Source organism: Macadamia integrifolia, unplaced genomic scaffold, assembly GCF_013358625.1.
Source record: "Macadamia integrifolia cultivar HAES 741 unplaced genomic scaffold, SCU_Mint_v3 scaffold1645, whole genome shotgun sequence".
Taxonomy (NCBI): Eukaryota; Viridiplantae; Streptophyta; class Magnoliopsida; order Proteales; family Proteaceae; genus Macadamia; species Macadamia integrifolia.
The window spans coordinates 21,521-46,032 of NW_024868288.1; the positions used below are offsets into that span (position 1 = coordinate 21,521).

The 24,512-nt window shown below is 41.6% G+C and overlaps 1 protein-coding gene and 1 long non-coding RNA gene across 2 annotated transcripts; one reads left to right on the forward strand and one right to left on the reverse strand.

The window, feature by feature from the left end:
• Nucleotides 1-18,360: 18,360 nt before the first annotated feature.
• On the forward strand, nucleotides 18,361-18,720 carry LOC122064430 (extensin-like). Its single transcript, XM_042628122.1, has one exon. The coding sequence runs from the start codon at nucleotides 18,361-18,363 to the stop codon at nucleotides 18,718-18,720; it is 360 nt and encodes a 119-aa protein (XP_042484056.1).
• A 3,562-nt stretch (nucleotides 18,721-22,282) lies between these two features.
• Nucleotides 22,283-23,673, reverse strand: LOC122064429. Its single transcript, XR_006135702.1, has 2 exons — nucleotides 23,315-23,673; nucleotides 22,283-23,218 (listed from the first exon to the last, which is right to left on the reverse strand). It is a non-coding gene; the product is annotated as an uncharacterized LOC122064429 (long non-coding RNA).
• Nucleotides 23,674-24,512: the final 839 nt, after the last annotated feature.

Below are 24,512 nucleotides of genomic sequence, written 5' to 3' on the forward strand. Positions count from 1 at the left end.
CCTCACCTTGTTTATGTTCGTGTGTACTCAATTTCGACTTCAGAGCACGTACACATCACTGTCCTAAACATAAAGGCAGTCATACATCAATACGTGTCAAAAACATTGGGAGGGGCCCACATGGGTCTCCCCCAAAGGGTACAGACAAAGTCCATTAATGATAGTAATATCATCGGAAACACCCACCAAAAATATCAGTGTTACTTCTGGTGGAGGTGGTAGAGAGCTCCTAAGGCTCATGGGTTCACCAGAAATAGCACACTGGAAGCAGGCCCAGTGTTTTTGGATGCTTGGTTTCAGTGGCAGTACAAAACTACTCGTATGATTTGGTGCTTTTAGGCTCGGGCCCGATCGTCGGGATTTATTCTGTGGAGTTTGTAAGGGATGTTATTTTAAGCTAATAAAATCCCAATTCCACTGAGCCATTTGGGAGATACGTTGGTCGAACGATCAAAACCTTAGTTGGTCAATTGGCCAATCTTGTTGCCGGAGCTCATGGGACTCGGTTTGAGCTCGGCAATGGCACTGGGGACATAAATTATGAATTCCCCGAGCTCAACATGGTTTGAGCACCAATATTCCATTAAAACCTAGCTTAACCTAGGTCAAAATGAAGAGAGAGAGTAGCAGAAAAGATTGTACTTACCTCCGACAGGGATTCCGGCAACTAGGCGGCAGTCGACACTAATGTAAGTCCTTTCTCCCCTCTTCTTCCTCTTCTTCTTCTTCTTCATTTCTAACTTATGAGTTAAGTTGGTCCTTAGGGCCCATTTGGTTGAACCCTATTCGGTCCGATCAGGTTAATCTGACTTTCAAAGCGTGAGGACCTGACTTTTTAGGTCCTTAAATTGCTCATGTCATGAAAAAGATGTGGAGGATGATTTGGGATCATCCGGGACTGTCTATGATGCTAGTGGTGGGACCCACGGGCATCAAAACCCTGACAGTAGCCTGTTTGGTCATCGAAAATAGTCACTAGATTTAGGCCCAGGCTGTTTCTAATGGCTTATTTTCAGTGGTCAAGATAGCTTGCCATAATACTTGTTGTCCTCCAATTAGTCTTGCATGGGTAGTTACCCTCAGCCATGCTCATAGTCTTTCGACAATGTCGATACATGTCAGGATTCATGTGTGGGGAGTCGGGTCACTTACAGTCTGGGATTGGGAGGTACGAATCCCCTCTAGTTGGATTGGCACGCAATGCACGAACATATGGGGTCATCTCTTTCCCTTTGGAAATGGGCTGCCACAAGCTAAAATCTGGTTGTACTCTCGATCTCTGGTCCGAGACCTATCACAACAGTTCAAATTAGATCGGGTCAGGGCACGGGTGTAACATCCCCCCACCTTTCAAGAATTTCATCCTCGAAATTGAACTGACCTGGTAAATCAAACAATCCAGGATACTGCTTCAACATCTCATCTTCCCACTCCTAGGATGCTTTATGTTTGGGGTGGTTCATCCATTTCACATTGACGAAGGAAACGGTGCGATTGCGGAGAATATGATCATTTTGGTCAACAATCTTCTCCAGATACTCCACATAGGCAAAATCCTCCTCCAACTCATGGGGTATGTAAGTCAAGACATGAGTGGGGTAAAAAATATACTTCCTCAACATGGATACATGGAAGACATCATGTGTACCTTCCAAATCTGGTAGTAAAGCTATCCGATAAGCTACCAGTCCAATCCTTTCCAGTATATTGTACGGTCCCATAAACCTTGGACTAAGCTTTCCCTTCTTGCCAAACCGCATCACCCCTTTAACTGGGGAGATTCGTTAGAACACCTTGTCTCCAACTTCAAAATCTAGATGTTTCCTTCTGATATCTGCATAGCTCTTCTGTCTAGATTGAGCTACCTTGATCTTCTCTCTAATCACATTCACCTTCTCACTGGTAGCCTGTATCACGTCTGGACCCAAAATATTCTGTTCACCAACCTCATCCCAATAGAGTGGAGTCCAGCACTTTCTATTATACTGTTCCTCAAATAGGGACATTCTGATGGTGGCCGGGTAACTGTTGTTGTAGGAGAACTCGATAAGGGAAATGTGCTCATCCCAACTATAACTTATATCTAAGGCACATGCTCGAAGTAGGTCCTCCAATATCAGGATAGTCCTCCGAATGACCATCGGTCTATGGGTGAAATGCAGTGCTAAAGTTCAACTACGTGCCCATAGCCTTCTGCACACCATCCAGAACTTGGAAATGAATATGGGATCTCGATCAGAGATAATGCTAACTAGTACACCATGCAACCTGATGATTTTATCAATATACAAACTAGCCAACTTGTCCATAAAAAAATGTGACCTTGATTGGGATAAAGTGAGCTACCTTGGTCAAATGGTCCACAACTACCCAAATGGCATCTATACCCTTCTGAGTGTGGGGTAAGCCTGTGATGAAGTCCATAATAATATTCTCTCATTTCCACTCCAGAATAGGTAGTGACTGTAATAAACCATAAGGCCTTTCTCTTTCAACCTTGACTTGCTGGCATATGCGGCATCTAGACACGTGTGTGGCCACTTCATTCTTAATTCCTTTCAACTAGTAGGAACTCTTGAGGTCCTTATCCATTTTAGTGTTGTCAGGGTAAAAATGGAGTACAGAGAGCTATGTGCCTCTCTCAAAATTGTGTCTCTCAAATCACCATCACTAGGCACACATAACCTCCCTTTGAACTTGAGAATCTCGCTTTTAGTCACAGAGAAATTCGGGTCTTTCTGGGTTCCTTCTTTGCATCCTGCTATCATCTTTTGCAGCTCTTCGTCAATACCCTAAGTTGTAGTGATCCTATCCACCATACTAGGTTATACCACCAATGCTGATAGTGATAAGGTGACACCTTCCACTAGTAGCTCCAAATCTAGTTTTCTAGCCTCCTCTATAAGATGCTCATTAGTGGTCAGTGATGCAAGAGTCAGTGATTGGGATTTTCGACTAAGTGCATTAGCTACTATATTGGCCTTTCTTGGGTAAGTGGATACTACAGTCATAGTCCTTCATCAACTCCAACCAACACCTCTATCTCATATTGAGCTTCTTTTGGGTGAAGTACTTGAGGCTCTTATGGTCACTATAGATCTCACTCTTCTCACCATATAGGTAGTCTTTAGATTTTCAGTGCAAAAATCACTACTACCAACTCCAAATCATGGGTGGGGTAATTCTTCTCATAATCCTTCAACTAGCAGGATGCATAAGCAATGACTTTCCAGTGGTGCATCAATACACAACCCGATCCTAGCTTAGAGGCATCACTATATAGAACCATACCACCTGTACTGGTCAAAATAGTCAAAACTGGAGCTGATACCAATCTTTGCCTTAGCTCCTTAAAGCACTTTTCATAAGCATCAGACCACTCAAATTTCACACCATTCTCATCAGGCCACTCAAATTTCACACCATTCCATGTGAGTCAGGTCATTGGGGTAGTAATGCGGGAGAAGTCCTCGATAAACCTCCTGTAGTATCTGGCCAATCTTGGAAAACTACATATATCTGTCACACTCTTGGGAGTCTCCCATTCTAGGACTGCCTACACCTTGCCTAGGTCAACCTCTATGCCCTTGTCTGAAATAATGTGGCCTAAGAATGCCACCTGTGACAACATAATTCACACTTGCTAAACTTGGCATAGAGTTGTTTCTCTCTCAGATGCTGCAGTACTAACCTCAGGTGAACAACATGTTCTTCTGCACTCTTGAAGTAAACCAAGATGTCATCAATGAATACAATCACAAACTTTTCTAAGACATCCTGGAATACCCAGTTCATTAAGTCCATAAATGTAGCTGGTGCATTGGTTAACCCAAATAACATCACCAAGAACTCATAATGCCCATACCTTGATCTGAAGGCCATCTTGTTGACATCACTATCTTTGATCATGAGCTAGTGGTAGCCCGATCTAAGGTCAATCTTGGAGAATACCTTGGCAACAACTGATCAAATAAGTCATCTATCCTTGGCAAAGGATACAGGTTCTTGATGGTTAGCTTGTTAAGCTCCCGGTAATCAATGCACAGCCTCATACTTCCATCCTTCTTCTTGACAAACAATACTGGTGCTCCCCATGGAGACACACTAGGTCTAATAAATCCCTTCTTCAACTGATCTTAAAGTTGTACTTATAATTCTTTCAACTCTATAAGGGCCATACTGTAAGGGGCTTTTGACACTGGTGTCGAGCCGGGGAGTAGATCTATGGCAAACTCTGTCTCTTGGTCTGGGAGCAAACCTATCAAGACATCTGAAAATACATCGGGAAATTCTCTTACCACATTTAGCTTGGTCAATGGCCCAATCTCTATCTTAGTATCCATAAAAGATGCTAAGTAGCCTTGACAACCTTTATTTAGTAGCTTTTTCATCTGGAGTGCTGATATAATAACCTTCTTGGGTTTCTTGGGCTTATCCCCTTGAAAGATAAACTCACCTTCATAACGAGCCCTGAAAAATTGTCGTCTTCTCTGCACATAGCACGCTGGCTCTGTATGTGGACAACCAGTCCATTCCTAAAAACACATCGAAGTCGGTCATATCCAACTCGATCAAGTGAGCATTCAACTCATGTCCACCTATGGTCACTAGACAAGGGTCATACAAATAGTTCAGACCTACTACACTTCTTGTAGGGTTACTCACTGTCAAACACTGAGTCAATCCTTTAGGTGGAATTCCTATCTTCTTTGCAAATGCCAATAACACAAACGAATGAGAGGCTCCTGAGTCAAATAACACAAGTGCAGGCAATAATGATATCAATAATGTACCTGTCACTACACCGGGTGTAGCCTCTACATCTTCAACGGTCATAAAAAACACTCTGCCCTATGGTCTTTGGCCTTGTGGAGGCTACGCTGGTCTAGATGCTGCATAGGTCTACTAAGGCCTAGGTGGCATAGTATATGGTGCATCACCTAGCCTCCGATGGGGGCATATCCTTGCTAGATGGCTTGATTGATTGCAATAAACACACCTTGGGCTCGATCCCACAGACTAAGATACAACACTAGAATAGGAAGGCTGGGAAGTCTGACTAGCTTTGGACTTTCTGAACTGTATTGAAGTTGGGTTAATATAAGGCACTCGGAAAGGTTAACTACCTCCCCTAGAGTCAGTGGACCCTATTGGCCTATTTTCCATTCCCTGCTGGGCTAAGAAATTATCTCTATGCCAGTCTTTAATGGATTTGACCACTTGGACCACCTTAGCATAAATCTGTAGTTTCAACCCAACTATAGTTGACCCAATACCTAGCATCAACCCTTTCTCAAACTTCTTAGCTTTAGCTCTATCACTTCGGAGATGTTCAAGAGAAAAATGGAATAGCTCCTCAAAACATTGTTAATACTTGAGCACAAATCGGGAACCTTGTACCAACTGGGAGAACTCACTCTCTCTCCTATCCTGGATGCTTTTCGGGAAATAGTTCTCAAAGAAGGCCCTTTTGAAGTCTGCCCAAGTAGGGTTTGGGTTACCCACCCTCAGAATGGGCTCAGTAGCACTCTACTAATCATCAGCCTCATACAACTAATAGCCCACACAAAAGATTTTCTACTCATCGGTGTAGCCTATTAGCCTAAACACCTTTTCCATGCCACTAATATATCTTGATGGATACAACGGATATTGGCCCACCTTTGAGAAGCATGGAGGCCTAAGCCACTGAAATTTCTCTATCATCTTCGTTCGGTCTGTCCAGCACTCTACGTATGAGTGGGCTTGCCCCGATGCCGGGTCATATACATGCCTATGTACATTTCGCTGCCCTTGCCCATGCACTTGTGCCCCGCCTGATGTTTGAAGGGTAGCCAATCTAGTGGGTACTGAAATGGGTGTCGATGGAGTAGGGGGTGCAGACGGTGCATTACGGGCTTCCATTACTGCTTAGATCCTATTATTGATCTTGGCCATAAATTGATTTTATCTTTCCTCAATTCCCTGCATCATATTATCTATAATAGATGCCACATCATGAGCCGTAAGTATTGGCGGAGCCGGGGGTGCATTACGGGGTCTACCCTAATTTTGTGTAGGGGAAACGGGAGGTGACGGGCATGTCTAGGATCAGGACCGAGTGTTCCGGCATGACATGATTCCTGTGGAGGAATCAGATTAGTTCACATGCATATACAAGGTGTAATTAGAACACATGCATACATAGAGGGTCCCACATGTATACATAAGGTAAAATTGGGGTTAGAGCATGCATAAGTGGGGTCCATAATATCGGGATCCGATCGTATGCATATCATAAAGGGGCACATAATTGGGGAAATAAATAATAATAAAGATTTAAAAAATAAAAAAAATTATTTCCAAAATAGTTCACCGAAAGCAGGGGCCATTTTCATCGAAAATATAGAATGGTTCACCGAAAATATCAGTCTTATTTTTGGTGACCAAAACAGAGAGTAGCCTTGGACTTTTTCTCTCACCGAAAACAAACACCGAAAGCAGGTCTAGTGTATCCGGTGGGTTATTTTTGGTGGACCTAAAACCGCTATAAATAGGCTTGGGATTGGGGTTTAGTTCATAAAACCCTAATCTAACCTGCAAAGGAGAGGAAACAACCAAGGAGGGTTTTCCAACTCATTCCACACCTTTTTCTTATGATTTTGCGATCGACCGATGGCATCTATGCATCCAAGGTACGTTTTATTCCTTCTCTGACCCAGTTTTGAGATTCTCTTCTCTGTGAGCATTGTTTCAATCTCCTAAACTAGGTTTTACTCTTTGAATCATTAGGAATCATATTGCAAGTATATCTGGATGCCGTGTTTATACTCACCACGCCGTTGCATAAGAGCAGCAAGAAATTCCTGAAGAAGCACAGTACAACCCTCTTCTGTCTTGCTCTGTGGCCAAGCAAGATTGTTTGGAAAGCTTTGAGTACCGTAATATGGACCTGAGGAAATATTTGAGGATGAGTGATTTTTAGCAGTTCCACCTCTGTTAACTCTTTCAGGCTATTGGGTGGTACCATATCTTGAAACCCAATAAGAAGTATTACCCATGGTTGGTGAGACTATTTTACTCCAACCTCCAGTGCATGAACCAAGGAATTAAGGAGATGTGAATCACCTCTTATGTGAAGGGGGTCTTGATCTCCTTTGATACGAGGCAACTGGCCAACCTTCTGATGGTTGACAACACAGGGGATCTAGTTTACTGTCCTCCTTGAACTCCAGCTTATGATTTCTAAAGACCAGATGTTCTTCAAGAGATAAACAACATATTGACCAAGAATGCTTATGGTTGGGAGTGCACAACCAACTACCTTGCTACTCCAAAGGTTGTTTGCCAAGCAGTCCAGCTGAACATTCTCCCCACCTGTGGGCACTATGATGAGGTGTCTCTATTGTTTGCCTATGTGACTTACTACGTGTACATGGGGGTGGAGATACGTCTTCCCTACCTTCTGATGTGGACCATGGTAACTCGGTTGGAGGGAGGGGATCACACAGTTGGGAATTTATGCTATGGGAGGATACTAATAGACATCTTCCTTCGCTTTGGGGTGAATTTGGACGGTGATAAGGTGATAAATTTCAACGAAGACTACCTAAGGAAGATGACTCTAGACATGGATAAGGTATCACCTACTGAGGAGGAGGATGAGCAGCCTACGGAGATAGAGGGTCAACTGGGTGGCATTGCCAGTGATGTTGGCACTGGTGCTAGTGATGTTGGTGGAGGCATTGGTAGAGGTGCTGGTGGTGTAGGGGGAGGAGCTACTGGGGTTGGGGGTGTCCCACCACCTAATCCATAGGCTATGGGTTCTAGGGTAGCTTCCACTTCCCAGGGCACCAGGGGTGCTTGGCCTTATGGTCTCAACGATGTGATGGCCCACCCGGACACTACTACAACGTTGCTGAGGAGCATGGACAACTGCCTTGAAAGCATGGATAGGAAATATTGTCTTATGGACAATAGGGTGGCCTCCCTAGAGGCATAGATGCAGGCGATGGTCTTCCACCTCACCATACTGATGCTACTTCCAAGAACACATAGTCTGAACCAGGCTTAAGGCTAAGGACAGCACCAGCAGTAGTAGCAAGATCAGTAATAGTGGTGGTATGTTGCCACTGTAGTTTTAGGATTTTCTCTTAGTTTATGCTTTCTCTTGAGATTTTATGTTCTAGACTATAGTTGAATTATCTTTTCTATCATTTGCTTCAGTTATTTGAGTTTCCTAGACTTAGGCTAGTTACGATTTCAGTATTTTATTATTATTTTTTTTTTATGAAAAAGGTGTAAGCTATGTAATCAAGTTCTTTATCTAATGAATGGCTTTGACACCCATGCTTGTCTCCTAGTTTGTGCAATTCTATTATTGTTATCTTTAAGATATTTATTTTTAAATCCTAAATTTCCCCAAGTCAGGGTTTGATTGAGATTGTAGGTTAAGGCAAAGTATCACGCTCTGATACCATAGCTGTCACATCCCACTTTCAGTAGACCTAACTTACCAGTAGGCATACTGGTGGTGTGAGTAAGACATGTACTTATCCTATAAACCTACTAGGATCTCTGATCAAAGTACTTTAATATTTCACAATTCACATCACAAACCAACCAAAAACAGTGGAATCAGAGTATAATAGCGGAATCATTAATAAAATAGAGAAATATCTAATGATAATACAATATCCATAACCAAGTTATTCGGTTACAATTATCCAAGAATCATAAATATAAATTCCAAATTATACAATCCACAGTTTATATCAAAAGTATCAAAAAATATGATGTACAATCTCATGGTGTAGCGTAAGCACAGTGGTCGCAAGCATAGTCCTAATCGTGCTCCTTCACTTCTGGTATCCACCAGTCCCTCACACCATACTCTGGCCTAGAGGATACAGGGTGACACACCATCGGCACCACAGTACCTACATCATCATCTAAAAATGGGTGAATACGTGGGGTGACCTTTCTAACTCGCTCAGTGAGGGGTGGGGTTCAAGCACATCCAAGCAAAACAATTGTTTGTAGTAATAATTTATGATACATGATAATAGAAATTAAACACATAGTCCATGATGCTCGTAATGCAGTTCATTTATTTTATTATCCACCTAACAATACAACTAAGTCTGGTGAATGCCATTACGGCACATTAGGTTGTATCCCTCGTCTTGGAACCGCCATCGACTACACAAGGATACAAATCATAGCCATGAATAAAAGCCTGTTGATCCCTGTATACGTCCATGGGTCACCCAGAAAATCCCTGATAACCCCCTCTTAGTTGTCACGGCCCTGATACCAATAATCAGCCATGCCTGACAAGTTTCTACCTCCGACAACAATCACATCGTACCATGGGTGTGGTATTCCGAAAAGGCACATTGAACATACCACAATGGGTTATCCAACACCTTAACCCCTGTTGGAAAGGGTTCATAGCATAGGGAGTGATACCTAACCACAATTATTCTACATGCCTTCATAATGATACAATTAGTATGAATTACAGGATACCGGTAACACATCGGCCAAAAAGTGAAATCTATCTCCAAGAACAGTCTCAGGGCACACGATACAGGTAACACATTGGCCACAAAGTGTAACCTGCGACCATTTATCTAATCTAGCATGCATATAATAGTTGAGTATCTACAGCACAACACCCTAGTACCAATCCCCGGCCACAAAGCGTATCCATTTCTAAATGTAGTTCCGAAGCACACAATATCGATAACACATCGGCCACAAGGTGTACTCCACGACTACAATTAACTCTAATGCACATAATCAATGCATGAATGCAAAATACATACTACAATTATGGCACCAGTACCACCTCAGCCATGTCAGATTCCATCTCATGCATACAACAAACACACGACGATCACGGTACCGGTACCACCTCGGCCACATCGGATCCCGCCAACATATCCACAAAATTTCATATTGATTCAATAAAAATATAACATGTCATAGCATACCATCATTATCATGTGAACAATATAATTAAACATATAAGAATCTACGCATGTGAGAAATTCTAAATAAGTAAACATTCTCAAAATAAAAGCAACCATCCCTCACCTTGTTTACGTTCATGCGTGTTAGGGTTTAAGTACGACCACCGATCGATCAACTCAATTCTGACTTCAGGGTATGTGCAAGTCACTGTCCTAGACACAAAGGCAAGCGTGCATCAATACGTGTCGAAAATATCGGGAGGGACTCATATGGGTCTCCCCAAAGGGTACAGATAAAGTCCATCAATGATAGTAATATCACTGGAAACACCCACCGAAAACATACTTCCATTGAAAATATCACTGTTGTTTCCGGTGGAGGTGGTAGAGAGCTCCTAAGGTTCAGGGGTTCACTAGAAAGAGCACACTGGAAGCAGGCCCAATGTTTTCGGTGGCTTGCGTCCAGTGGCAGTACAGAACTGCCTGTGTGATTTGGGGCTTTCCGGCTCGGGTTTATTCTGTGGAGTTTGTAGGGGATGTTCCTAAAATCATTTTAAGCTAATCAAATCCCAATTTCATCGAGCCATTTGGGAGATACGTTGATCGAACGATTGAAACCCTAGTTGGTCAATTGGCCAATCTTGTTGCCGAAGCTCATCGGACTCTGTTTGAGCTCGACAATAGCACTGGGGACATGAAATACGCATCCCCTGAGCTCAACATGGTTTGAACACCTAGATTCCATCAAAACCTAGCTTAACCTAAGTCAAAATGAAGAGAGAGAGTAGTAAAAGATATTGTACTTACCTCCGGTAGGGATTCTGACAACGAGGAGGCAGCCGGCACCAAGGTAAGTCCATTCCCCCCTCTTCTTCCTCTTCTTCTTCTTCTTGCTCTTCCTTTCTTTCCACTCTTACGTTGAGCACAAGTGAAATAAGGAAATGAATTCCTCATTTCTAACTTATGAGTTAAGTTGGTCCTTAGCCCATTTGGTTGAACCCTATTTGGTCTGATTAGGTTAATCCGACTTCTAGGGCATGAGGACCCGACTACTTAGGTTTGTAAATTTCTCATGTCATTAGGAAGATGTGGAGGATGATTTGGGATCATCCAAAACTGTCTACAATGCGAGTGGCAGGACCCATGGGCATCGAAACCCTGACAGGAGCTTGTTTGGTCAGCGAAAATAGTCACCAGATTCAGACCCTTGCTATTTCCAATGGATTATTTTCGGTGGTCAAGACAGCTTACTATCTTGAATATTTATTATCCTCCAATTAGTCTCTCATAGGTAGTTACCCTTGGTCGTGCTCATAGTCTTCCGATAATGTCGATACTTATCAGGATTCATGTGTGGGGCGTCAAGTCACTTAATGTCTAGGATCAAGAGGTACGAATCTCCTCCAATTGGACTGGCACATAATTCACGAACATGTGGAGTCATTTCTTCCCCTTTAGTAATGGGCGGTCGTGAGCCAAAACCCGACTGTACTCCCGATCTCTAGTCCGAGACCTATCACAATAGTTCAAATTAGATCAGGTCAGGGCATAGGTGTAACAGAGTAATACCGATAAGTCACGCATATTCACTGAGGCTCCTAGAGAGGTACAACACTTGTTGAGGAAATTTGAGAGATTATTCTCTGAGGAACTACCTAATCAGTTACCACCTATGCATGACATCCACCACACCAGTGACTTAGTTCCAGGGTCCTCTTCCCCAAATTTGCCCCATTACCGAATGAATCTCAAAAAGCACACCAAACTCAAACGGCAAGTGGATGATCTGTTACAGAAGGGATTTACTAGGGAAAGCCTTACCCCGTGTACGGTACTTGCCTTGCTCACGCAAAAGAAAGATGGCACTTGGTATATGTGTGTTGATGTAAGGCCATCAACAAGATCACTGTCAAGTATAGGTTCCCTATCCCTAGGTTTGATGACATGTTGGATATGATGGCCAACTCATCGATCTTCTCGAAGATTGATCTCAAGAGCAAGAACAACCAAATTTGGGTTAAGCTTGAAGATGAGTGGAAGACAGCCTTCAAGATGAAGGATGGGCTTTTCAAATGGTTAGTCATGCTGTTTGGCTTATCAAATGCATCTAGCACCTTCTTGAGGATAATGAATCAAGTGCTTCAATCATTTATTGGCAAGTTCTTAATGTTCTACTTTGATGACATCCTCATCTACAGTAAGACCCCATCTTCCCACTTGGATCACTAATAGAAGGTTTTTCATGTACTATTACAAGAAAAATTCTATGCAACCTCAAGAAATACACCTTCATGAATGATCAAATCATCTTCTTAGGGTTTGTCGTGTCAGCCTAGGGAGTATTTGCTAACCCTGAGAAAGTGAAAGCAATTGTAGAGTGGCCTGAGCCAACTAATGTGCATGAAGTGTGAAGTTTTCATAGCTTAGCCACTTTCTACAGGAGGTTCATTTATCGGTTTAGTTCCATTATGTCTCCTATCATAGATTGCATGAAAAAGGAGTTTCAATGGATTAAGAGTGCTACGAAGGCCTTTAATGAAATTAAAAAGTTAATGACAGAGGCCCCATCCTATGCCTCCCAGAAATTTCTAAGGTCTTTGAAGTGAATTGTGATGCATTTGGTGCTGGAATAGGTGGTGTCCTAGGGGAAGAAGGACACCCTGTTGCCAACTTTAGTGAGAAGCTTAATGAAGTTAGGCAATAATATTCCACATACAACAAAGAATTCTACGCGGTTGTCCAATCATTGTACTATTGGTGATATTATCTTCTACCGCAAGAATTTGTACTATTCTTTGACCATTAGGCTCTAAGATACTTGAGCGCCCAAAATAAACTAAACCAAAGACATGCTAAGTTGGTCAAGTTTCTCTAAGAGTACACTGTTGTACTCAAACATAGACCTGGTGTTGAGAATACCATTGCAGATGCACTAAGCTGAGTAAATATGTTCCTCAGTCGCAAAAATGCTAGGAGTCAGGCTAGTGTGTTGCTCTAGACTGTGAGTGTAGAGGTTGTAAGATTTGAGCGAGTCAAGGACCAGTACCTCACCTGTCCTGATTTTAGTGAGTTGTTCACTTTCTTGAGTGGAGGTAACCCTGTCAGTCGCTTAGACTACCTACTTCGAGAGGACTTCCTTTTTAAAGGAAGCAAGTTGTGCATTCCCAGGACCTCACTCCGAGAGTTTTTGATCTGGGAATTTCTTGCTAGAGGAGTCGTTGGCCATTTCGTTCGAGATAAAACCATCACCCTCTTTGAGGACTGATTCCTTCAGTTAGGACTGAAGAGGGATGTTGCTAGAGTTGTGAGTCAGTGTAGGTTTGTGTCCAACTGCTAAACAACAAAAGCAGAACACAAGATTGTACACTCCCCTACCCATTCCCCATGCCCCTTGGCAAGACCTTAGCATGAACTTTGTGCTTGGTCTGCCAAAAACTGTGAGAGGCCATGATTCTGTTTATAGTTGTAAATCGCTTCTCGATGATGGTCCTCTTCATTCCATGCTCCAAGACCTCTAATGCATCCATAGTAGCCAAACTTTTATTTAATGAGGTTTTCAAGTACCTTAGGTTACCGCTCACCGTAGTGTCTGATAGGGATGTTAAGTTCACTAGTCATTTTTGAAGGACCCTATGGTGGATGATGGGCACTAAGCTCTATTTCTCTTTCGCCTTCCACCCTCAGACTGATGGGCAAACTGAGGTCATCAATAGGAGTCTGAGAAATTTGTTGCGTTGCCTCATAGGAGAACACTTTACTAGATGGGATCAAGTCCTTAACCAGACCGAGTTTGCATATAATAGCTCTAAGAACCGTACAACTAGTCTGTCACCCTTTGAGATTTGTTCAGGATATTAGCCCCAAGCGCCCATAGACCTTGTCTCAGTTGTGTCCAGTTTTAGGATCTCCCCGCCAATTGAATATTTTGCTCAGCACATATATGATTTGCATGCAGGTATAAGAAGACAGATAGCACTGAGCAACGATCAATACAAGTCAAAGGCAGATGTGTATAGAAGGCTACAAGAGTTTCAAGAGGGAGATATGGTGATGGTTAGAATCAAGCCACAGTGTTTTTTTAGGGGAAAAGCAACAAACTGCAAGCTCGTAGTACTGGTCCTTTCAAAGTACTTAAGAGGATATATGCCAATGCTTATGTACTTGATCTACTAGCTAGTATGGAAATCAGTAACATTTTTTATGTGGAAGATCTTGTCCCTTACCATGGTGCCTCTACCATTACCCCCTTTTACCCTGATGACCTTGAGGGCTTCCTTTTCACCCTTGCTAAGACTGTTGAACCAACCCAACCCCTTCCCCCCACCTCCTTACCACCTGCACCTAAGGTGACGAGGAGAACTGAAGAAATTAAGAAAATCATTGACGAGAGGATAGTATCCACACATAAAGGAGGTTCTAGAGAGTTCTTAGTCAAATGGCGTGGATACCCCAAAATTGGCAACACTTGGATCACAGTATAAGAAATCCAACAACTAAATCCAGATCTGATTGAGTACTATATGAGTTATAATTCACCAGAGGTGAATTCTTTCAAGCTGGGGAGAGTTGATGCGGACATCCACATGTACCAGCGACGTAGACACAAGACCTAGCTGTGAGGGTAGCGGCCGGAGATGGACTAATGTCACTCTTCCCTTGGGGGGAAAAGGACTTGGATCCCATCCTCTCTCCTCTCTTTCTCTTTCATGTGAGGGGAAGGGTTCGTGTTGTGTGTGCTTTGCTTAGGGGCCCCACACTGCCGTATCGCCACTCGGAGCTACATAGAGGCCTATTTCATAAGAGTATGAAATTAGTCATCTGAGATGGGGGTTTGATGATGGTCCAATATGGGGATCGGGATCATACAAATGGGGTTTGGAGTTGCCACCTAGGGTTATGGGCCTAGGACCTGGGGGTGGGCCCGATTCCTAAGAAAATGGCCCGATAGTTGATCTGGTCCAGAGATTTAAGATAAGTGTCAAGTTACAGAATTGGGAACATGTTAGGCACCCAATCTACCAGGTTCAACCGGTCTTCCTATTAGATGCTTAAGAACAAACGTTTTCAATAATTATTACTATTCCACATGCATGGTTAAGTTATCACACATATATGTATTAATTGAATTCAAACTACTATATACACTAAAACAAGGTCTATATAAAGTCTACATTATGATAAGTTGGTTGAGAAATTATACTTGAAATTAACCTCTATTTCTGGTCAAGAGGGGTGGGCCCCTGATTAGTACCGGCTCAAACTATTTTTCGTGTTTCTCCTAGCTCAGGGGAAGATGGTCTTGATCTCTAACTTCCTTTGAGAGATGCTGATTATGATGGTATTCAGACGGGGTTTCGGCTAGGAACGATTACTTTTGGGTTTGGATTTGGACAGAGCTTCGACTAGGGAAGGCTATTTTTGGATTTTGATTCGATAGAGCTTCGACTAGGGAAGGCTATTTCTGGGTTTAGGATGAGGTGGCACTCCGACAGAGCTTCTGCTGGGAATGGCTATTTCTAGAAAGATTCCAGGGGCACTCAGACAGGGCTTCTGCTAGGACTACTATTTTTGGAAAGAAACGGATTGACTTAAAAATGGATTGAAGATCTCCAAAGTCCCGAAGAACACTTTGAAGATCCGACTAGAGTTCTGAATCTTAACAAAGATCTCTTCGTAGACCCGAAGAACCTCAAAGTGGGGTTTCTATTTCGGGTAAACTCAAAGGAGGGGATTGAAGAACACACTACTTTTGGCAAAAACTAGATTGGACGAAGAACTTGGATTGAAGATCTTCAAAGTCCCAAAGAACGCTTCGAAGATCCGAACAAGATTTTGGATCTTGATAAAGATCGATCCAAAGACCCGAAGAAACTCAAGAAGGGGAGGGGAGGAGAGAGGGCAGAGCTTCACTACTATGGAGTGAGGTGGGGCTATTTAGTGTGTAAAATCCAAAGGAGGGGAGGTATTTATAGGCTCTTTCAGCCAATGGGAAAGAGGAAACATCTTTATTCAACAGACGAAAGGGGGTTTTTGCATAAAGTGGGTGAAGTGGGCTTTTATACAATAGATAAAAAGGGGCTCTCAGACCAAAATGGGTGAAGAGACTTTTATACAATGGGTAAAAAGGGGATTTTTAGGAGAGAGAGTCCTTAGTAAAAATGAGTTCTTTGGTCTTAAGTGGTTGAAGAGGGAATTTCTTCACCAACAAGGTCAGGAGAATATCAATCTCGGTCATTGACGGCAGCGCGTGAGATTGGGCCAAAGTGCTCGGGGCATGGTCAGTATGGGAGGGCAGGCAATACGGGCAATGTCATTGGTGTGCGATGCATGGCATGCGGGTAGTTGCATGTGAGTGTGAGCTGGGCACATAGGTGGGCACAAATTGGGCACAGAGGGGGTGCGGGCAGTATGGCATAGGTGGGAAAAAAATGGGTTGGCAACATGGCACAGGTGGGCACGGCTGGGTGGGTAACATGGCATAGGTGGGAATAGGCATGGGCAGCAAACAGCGTGCACATGCATGGGCTAACCTGCTGGCTAGCGTACAGGCTGTAGGGCAGGGGTGCAGGCTTGTGCCCATGAGGCCCAGGCTTGTGCTAGCAGAGGCGCAGGTCTATTGGGCTCATAGCATGGTAGGCTGGGCATGGCTTGGGGTGCATAGCAGGCTGGCACCATGTGCCGCAGCCATGTGCTGCTACCCTGGGCAGTAGCCAAGGGCAGCAAGCACGTGTGCGATTATAGGTTTTTTTGGTGACGATTATGGGAGATTTTCTGGTCTGATTTTGACATGCCATATATCGTTGGAATTGTATTTTCGAGCACTATCCATCTGTATAGTCATCTTGACCAGATTCCTTCGTATATAAAAAGTCAAAATTTGATCCTCTTCTCTCCCGTGTGGGGATTTCCAGAGTTTCGGGTTCGGGAGTGTTTCTGGATTATTTGGGTAGGTAGGGGATGAATTTTAGGGTGTTTGGGGTAGGTAGGTGATTTTTCCAGGTTTTCAGCAGGACTGTCCGCGTGCGCGACATACGTGTAGGAAAGTGTACTTTTCAGGGATGATTGCAGAAGATCCGTTGGTCCGATTTTAACGTACCATATATCGTCAAAATTGTATTTTTGAGCACTATCTATCTGTATGGTCATCTTGATCAGATTCCTTCATATATAGAAAGTTAAAATTGGACCCTCTTCTCTCCCTCACAGGGGTTTTTAGGGTTTTGGGTAGGGGAATGTTTCCGGGTTTTCTTAGTCCATCATCTTTTGTTTATCGAAAGTTAGAAGTCGCATCCAAGATCCACATTTCATCATAGCCAGAGGAGGGTGACAAAATTGGATGTCTACACTAGCCATATTTGTATTCTATTTGGCTAGAAGATGGCCTCACAGAAGGAAACTAGAAGAAAGAAGAAGGAAGAAAGGAGAAAGAAGGTTGCTGGTCGACTAGCCTTAGTCTACAGTGAGAGTGAGGAAAGAGACTATTGCTGGTCTCTTTATCTCTTTCTCCTATCGTCCAGATTGTGTGGACCCCACTACTTTGTTAATTAGTTAGTTTATTTTCCTAGTATCTTTAATTTTTAGATCTATGAAATAAAATAGGAAACTGAATAATATCTTCCTAGTTGCCCCAAGTTGTTGGGTTCAATTAGGAAACTTCTTTTTTATGCTAGATTATTTTCCTAGTTTGTTTTCCTTTTTTTTTTTTGTAGTTATTTTTCCTACTTATGTAAAGCCATTGGCCACGAAGGAATTAATGAAGGTTATTGAATGAAGAAAAAAAAAGGCCAACGTCTCTCTCTCGTTTCTCATTCTCGCCCTCTCTCTCTTTCTCGCCTCCCATCCCTCTCTGTTAATATGTTGCCATCCCTTCCCCTAAACACTCACACACTCTTGTTGCCTTACTCATCACCATCAAATCTATGATAGATCGTTTAGGGATTGAGAAGGACACTTTAGTTTGGAATAGTGACCAATGGAAACAAACAACAGATTAAACATTAACTGATCTATGACCACCATTAGCATGCTTTATTTTCGTAAGGCATTGCCGATGTTGCTTACTTGAACCATGGGACCAACTAGACTCAACCGACAACAGACTCAAATGCAACTTGATTTTCTTATATATGGGCTAACCAACATCAGAACCTGGTTTGAACTTGGGCCATTTCTGGATTGAATAGTAATAATGCAGGCTCAATACTGGTCAAACACTCAAACAGACCGGCCAGTCTGGAAACTTGACACATCTTGCCCTTGGCTTCTACAGGCTTGGTGGGATCATAGTGTAGATTTCCTGAAAGATGGGGTTACTGATCACTATAAAAGGGCTAGCCTGCAATTCAAGTTATCATCCAATTTCTTTTCTAATCTTCATTAGAGGAAGTTCTAGGTATTGGGAGACATGGCACAGCTTTGGCTTCTCTTGGTGTTTGCTCTGGCCACAAATGTTGCAGCAAATGTAGCTTATTTTACCCCTTTCTCACCATCTCCTTCACCATCAACACCACCTCCTATGACCAATTTCTACAAATCTCCACCACCACCTTCACAGACTATACCACCTTCTCTTTCTCCATCACCACCACCATCACATTCACCATCTTACTATGAGCCACAAAGTCCATCACCATCACAAACTCCTTCATCCCCATCACCTATACCTCCATATAATAAATCACCATTGTCACCATCATCACCACCTTCTTATTACAAGAATATACCACGACCCTCGCCCTCTTCTTCATCTCCTCCTCCTCCTTAGTACTACAAATGACCACCTTCAACATTTCCATCTCCATACTCTCCTCCTCTGCCCTCAACCAAGCCCTCACCACCTCCTTGCGACTCACCAATTCCTACACCATTGCCAGCATTAGTCCCGCCATCGGTTGTGCAGCCTCTTACTTATCGTCTCAGGTCTCCTCCTCCACCATATTACTACAAGTCATCATCACCACCACCACCACCACCATCTTTCTCACCATCTCCATCTCCTATTGTTTACTAGGTAGTTTTTGGCTATTTCATATAAACAAAAGAGCATAAAGTCATCTCAATTATGTCACAATCTCCCATGGGGACAGCGTACGTATTGTAGTAACATCCTTGGAATAATACAATTGCGTAATAAAATTTAGTTTCCGTGTTATTTACTTCTTGATTTATTATAATCCTTTCCATTTTTCCGCAGCTATGCCTCCAATTTTGGATGTGTGTCCATCAAATTATTAAATTTAATATTCTTGTATGCATGATTATTATGGACTTGTTCTTGTCTATGTTTTACACCCTAAACATGTTCAAGGCTAAGGATATAATTGGAATTGAAATTACATTCTTATGGTCGCCATACCATGTAGCGTCTTTGATGTTGATCACATGACACAAGTGGAAGTGTATATATGTGCGAACATTAAACTTGATCAAAAGGGAATCTTGTGTGTGTAACTATTAGTCAATATGGAACAAGATTCTCATTGGTAGCCTACGATTAGCCCCAAACCTGAGTGGTCCTTATTGTTACTGTTACATTAACGATTTTGGTGCACAAATGATTGATTTAACTATGACTATATTGGTGTATTGCATTCATAGTGTTTGAGCATGAACAAAAGAGATACTTAAGTATAAAATCCGCTTCAGTCACGAACAAAACTAAGTATGGATACAGCCCTCAGGAGCATTGATCAATTGATCACATTATCCTCAACTAATTTTGTAATTCACGTAAACATAACCAATCACAAAGGAGGTCTTTAAGTAATGTAAGGTGTGCATTAAGTATCTAAAGAAATATATTGACAAAAGCCGAGCCACACTCTAGTGGCAGCTATATAGGAGAAAAGAAACTCATCAAAGTTGTTATATGCCAATTGTTTTCTATGTAATTGTAATATTGTAGAAAATTAGCTTGTATCGACAACCTTCGTGCACTCTTCAAAGTCACACTGATCTTTAGATATTGTGGGGTGAAATAATAGCCTAGTGAGGTCATGATCATGGCAACCCAACTAGAGCATGATTAATTTGAACAATGTATTGGTCTCTGATAACATGTCATATTAAAAACATGAGAGGGAACACATGTTTTTTATGACCATTAAAACATTTGCAAACTATTCAATTGCTCACAATCACCAAATGCACTTCACTGAATCTGTATTGTACTGCTAACACTTATGCACTGATGTACACACTCGATCTTTACCGTCCACTTGTCACATAATGCGCAAACACCAATTGGCTGGAGAACCCCAATTTACTAGTCTACAATTCATGTGCACCCTAGTCTCACAATGAACAGAATGGTTAGGCCTCCAAGCCACATCCATCATGCATTCAAACGCACTCCAATACAATTGCATAAAGTAGATAAAGTACAAGACACAATGGTTTACATGATTTGACAATGTGCCTACTCCATTGTGCAATGTCCTAACTAGGGTTTCTCTTTTTTATGTTAGCCATGGTCTGCAGGCCAGCTTAGTGCACCTCGACTAATCCTCGGGGAGACTTACAAGGTTGTGGCATCAATGTGCTAACCACTTGGCCACTTTGACCCATCGTAACCAGGGTTCTGTATATTGCACAATACATTACAAATTTTTTATGGCAACCACCATCTAGGAACTCACAATCCCTGCTTCAGTTTGTTTGCAACCACACAAACAAGGGCTACTACCCCAATCTTCAATCAAGCCCCTACGAATGAAGTTGCAATAACTTGAATACAAATAACATAAGCAAATCGCTCCCTACAACTGCCAATATCGGCTTACAATCAAACTAGGTTTCTTTTTATTTATTTATTTATTTATTTATTTATTTTTGGTTCCTCACTAAATATCAGCAAAATTGTACAAAAGAATCTGGAATTTACAAGATTACCATCTAGGAATCCTAGACCAAAATACATGACCAACATAGAATCTTTAGTTTTATCTTTGACATTGCCATTAGCAAAATTGAAAATTACACTACTTTGCTTTGAGGATATACCTTCAACATGGCCATCAATAAATTCCTCAAGCAAAGTCAAAACAAATACAAAGATAAATGCTTTCACGAGTCAAAACGATAGCGTGATCAATCATTACAATCCCAATAAATTTCATGAGCAATAAAAGAGGGGTAGTAAGCCCAAATGGCATGTAATGATTCGAAAAAAATAAAAAATAATAATAATAATAATAATTTACATCTCCCTCCCCTATACTTTTTTCTTAGTATATCCCCTTCTCCTATGTTTTCAGAAATTATGTCCACCTCCCCTGTCAGATAACAATGATGATAGTGGGGTGTTAGTTTTGAATTATAAAAGATGATTTTAGGCTTTTGTAATTCAACCACAATGTAAATACCTATTTTACCCTTATGTGTCTTCACATACCATTAACCCCCAAATTGAAAAGAGATTAGGGATTAGGGTTTGAGAAAAAACTGAATGGGGTTCATCATCTCCGGCGACAGGCGAGGGTTGTAGGCGACAGCAATGGTGAGGTGCGCTCCTTCTTTCTCTCTCCTTTCGTTTTGAGTTTCTCTTCTGGTTCCTTCTTTCTTTTTACTGTATTTTGGTTCAAGGGGTCAGTGATTCTATATGACTTCGTCTTCAGTAGTGAATACTAATGAATCAAGTTAATTGCAGAACAAAATAAGGCCAAAATGTTTTCTATTATGATGGTGTTTTTCCTGTACAGATTTATACAAGGGCGCATTCAAGAAACACAAATGGAAGGTGATAAATACATACATATCAGGGAAAGGGTTATTTGGTGTCTTATGTTCTAATCGTCTAACTGAATCTGATGTTTCAGACCAAGTAGATTCTATATTCTTCTCGAGTATGATCACAAAGCCAAATGGGATGTTGGAATTTGATTAGGAGTCAGGATTCCATAATCATTGCCAAAGGCTGCCATTCTAGTGTCTTGTTTCATGAGTTCATGTCATCAACCTCAAATAAGTATGAAATAGAAGTTTTATGTGGGGAAAATTTGAGTAGACATTCATGTAGCCTATAGTTAGAACCATGAATATGTTGTCTAATAGTGACTTCTATGATATGTTCAATTAGAGAGGTGATTCTGATCTGGGTCCTCAAGCTTAACCGGGCATATACTGAGCACAAATCTGTCAGCAATTTCACAAGTGCCCTTATTCATATAGAGGATGGAGCTTCGATTGTAGTTTGTCGTTTAGCCGATCGCCAAGGTGGAGATATTTCCCCCTTTGGATGTATGGTATTAAGTTTCTCTAAAGTGGGATGAGATTTCCCACTGATTCAATTTTTTGAAATGGGAAAGATCTATATCAGGATAAAAGAGTAAAACTACAATAATGAGGTTAATTAGCCATGTGAGTTTTTGGTCTTCGATATACAACATTGGATTCTCAATATAATATTTAGACTAGAAAGAAATATATTTGAATTATACAGAAATAAGTAAAAAATGAAAAAGGAAAAACAACATTTTTTTCCCAAGATGGTTCTTGAAGAATATTAAGGTCGAGATAACAGCAATGCCCATAGGGACTTATCTTCTCTTTCTCTGGGACCATCGTCTTGATTACTGCAACTTATCTTCTCTTTCTATAGGGCCATCATCTGAATTACTGCATTTTGGTTCATTCAAAGCTGTAGGAAAAAAGAATCATTGAAGAATCAAGGCATAGACAAATAAGCCCACCATCACCATCTCTAGAACTTCGGTTTCTTACCATTCCCAGGACTTGAGTAGGGTTCTATGATCCTCATAGCTCTCCTCTCTTGGCTTCTATGGCTCATCCTGAACCCGCTGACGGTTCTGGCACCGGCACCACTGTCTTCTCTTCTCGATTCAGAAAATGATTTTTCTCTTTCACATTCAAAAAGCTATTAGCATTAGCTCTGGAAAACCTTTGAGGATCCAGGTCCGTGTTGGGGAAGGGTGGAAATGGGGAGAAAATGGTCCGGTCTGCTCTGGTTTGGTTTGGTTGGATCCGGTTGGTTCTTAAACCTGGACCAAATGTGTCTTTGATGTTGGGGTTTCGATTTACTGGTGTGGGTGATACTGGGCTGCACAGGAAGGACTCAATGCCTTTATGAGGGAGCTCAAAAGTGCAGGTACCGCTTTCCTTGATCAAGTCATGTAAAGCACAGATGCTTTCCTTGATAAAAGTAACGTGTAGCACAGATCTGAATCCAATCACTTGGAATGTAGACTTGGCCATCGACCTTCTTATGCTTCAGTTCCACTCTTCATGACCTTCTCCCTTTCCATCTGTGAAGTTGAAAAATAGGTAAGTCTAAAAGCTCTAAATGACTTGTGAATTATATAGTTATATTAACAAAGGTAATTTGCAGACTTGTGAATTACCATTTACATTCGGACAATTTGCAGACTTGTGAATTCTTTCTTGCAGCTCTCACACTAACCTGTTGAATCATCCCAAGTCCTTTGGATCTTGGCGAAAGGAAGAACAAGCATGGGCCCCAAAAGATTGCCAAATATTCTGCTGTGCATGTTATGTTTTCCAAGCATGGGACCCTACGACGTTTTTTCTCCGTCGGGAAATGCATACTCATTTGGATGCCCATCTGTGGATTCTGTTGTCCATAGTTTCTCTCGGAAAACTGCCCACAGACGGTTGAGGAAAGTGTTTTCTCCCTCGCCGATGGGTACCATCGAGCCATGGTGAACTCTTCTCTCATACTCACGTCCTCATGCCCTTTGATGGTTTTGTGTTCTGTAGGGAAGTAAAACACAATGAAGCTTGTTCTTAAATAAAAAAAATTTCCCTCAAAAGTATAGTGAGAAAACAGGAGATTTACCATGAAAAGGTTTATTGATTGTATTTATTTTTGTTCTCTTATATAACAAAGACTGTAACATACCTGGTAAATCGTTGACCCGATTGTATGGTTTTCTATAATTTTTATTGTGCTTCTTAACCCTCTGGAAATTGTAATCCTCCATCTCTTCTCTGGTAATGCATGCATTTGCCATGTTTTGCCACAATCCTATTCTTAAAAGAAAATAGTCCTAAACAAAAAATATATTGAATGAGCATAAAAAATAATTCTTTTATTAAGGCAGTAGGAAAAATAAAAGACCATCATATACATCTTGGAACCTAGACCAGGATGATAATTAAAAGCCACAAATAAGAAAATAGCAAGAAATAGTCCATTTCATATTAATAGGGCCAATCTTGGACAGAACTTGAAAAAACTGAGGGCTATGATGGGTTTTGGTGGCTAGTGTCATGCCTAGCTTTCATACCAAATTTTACCTATTAAATGGAGTCCTAGTTATAGGTTTTATAACCATGCGCTTGCATATCATTTTACAATGGGCTAGACCCACAAAGTTGTTTTGCAGTTTTCAACTAGGTTGCTTGGTAGACCAATCTTGAGCCTTCATTTCTAATGTCAAGATGCCTTCGATAGTGTATTGCATCTCTAAATAATACTTGATTTAAAACTTGTTATGATTTAGAAATATATTAAATCTCATTTTATAGATCAATATCTCTAGTTAAGTTGATAAAAATGTAAAATATCAATTCCAATAA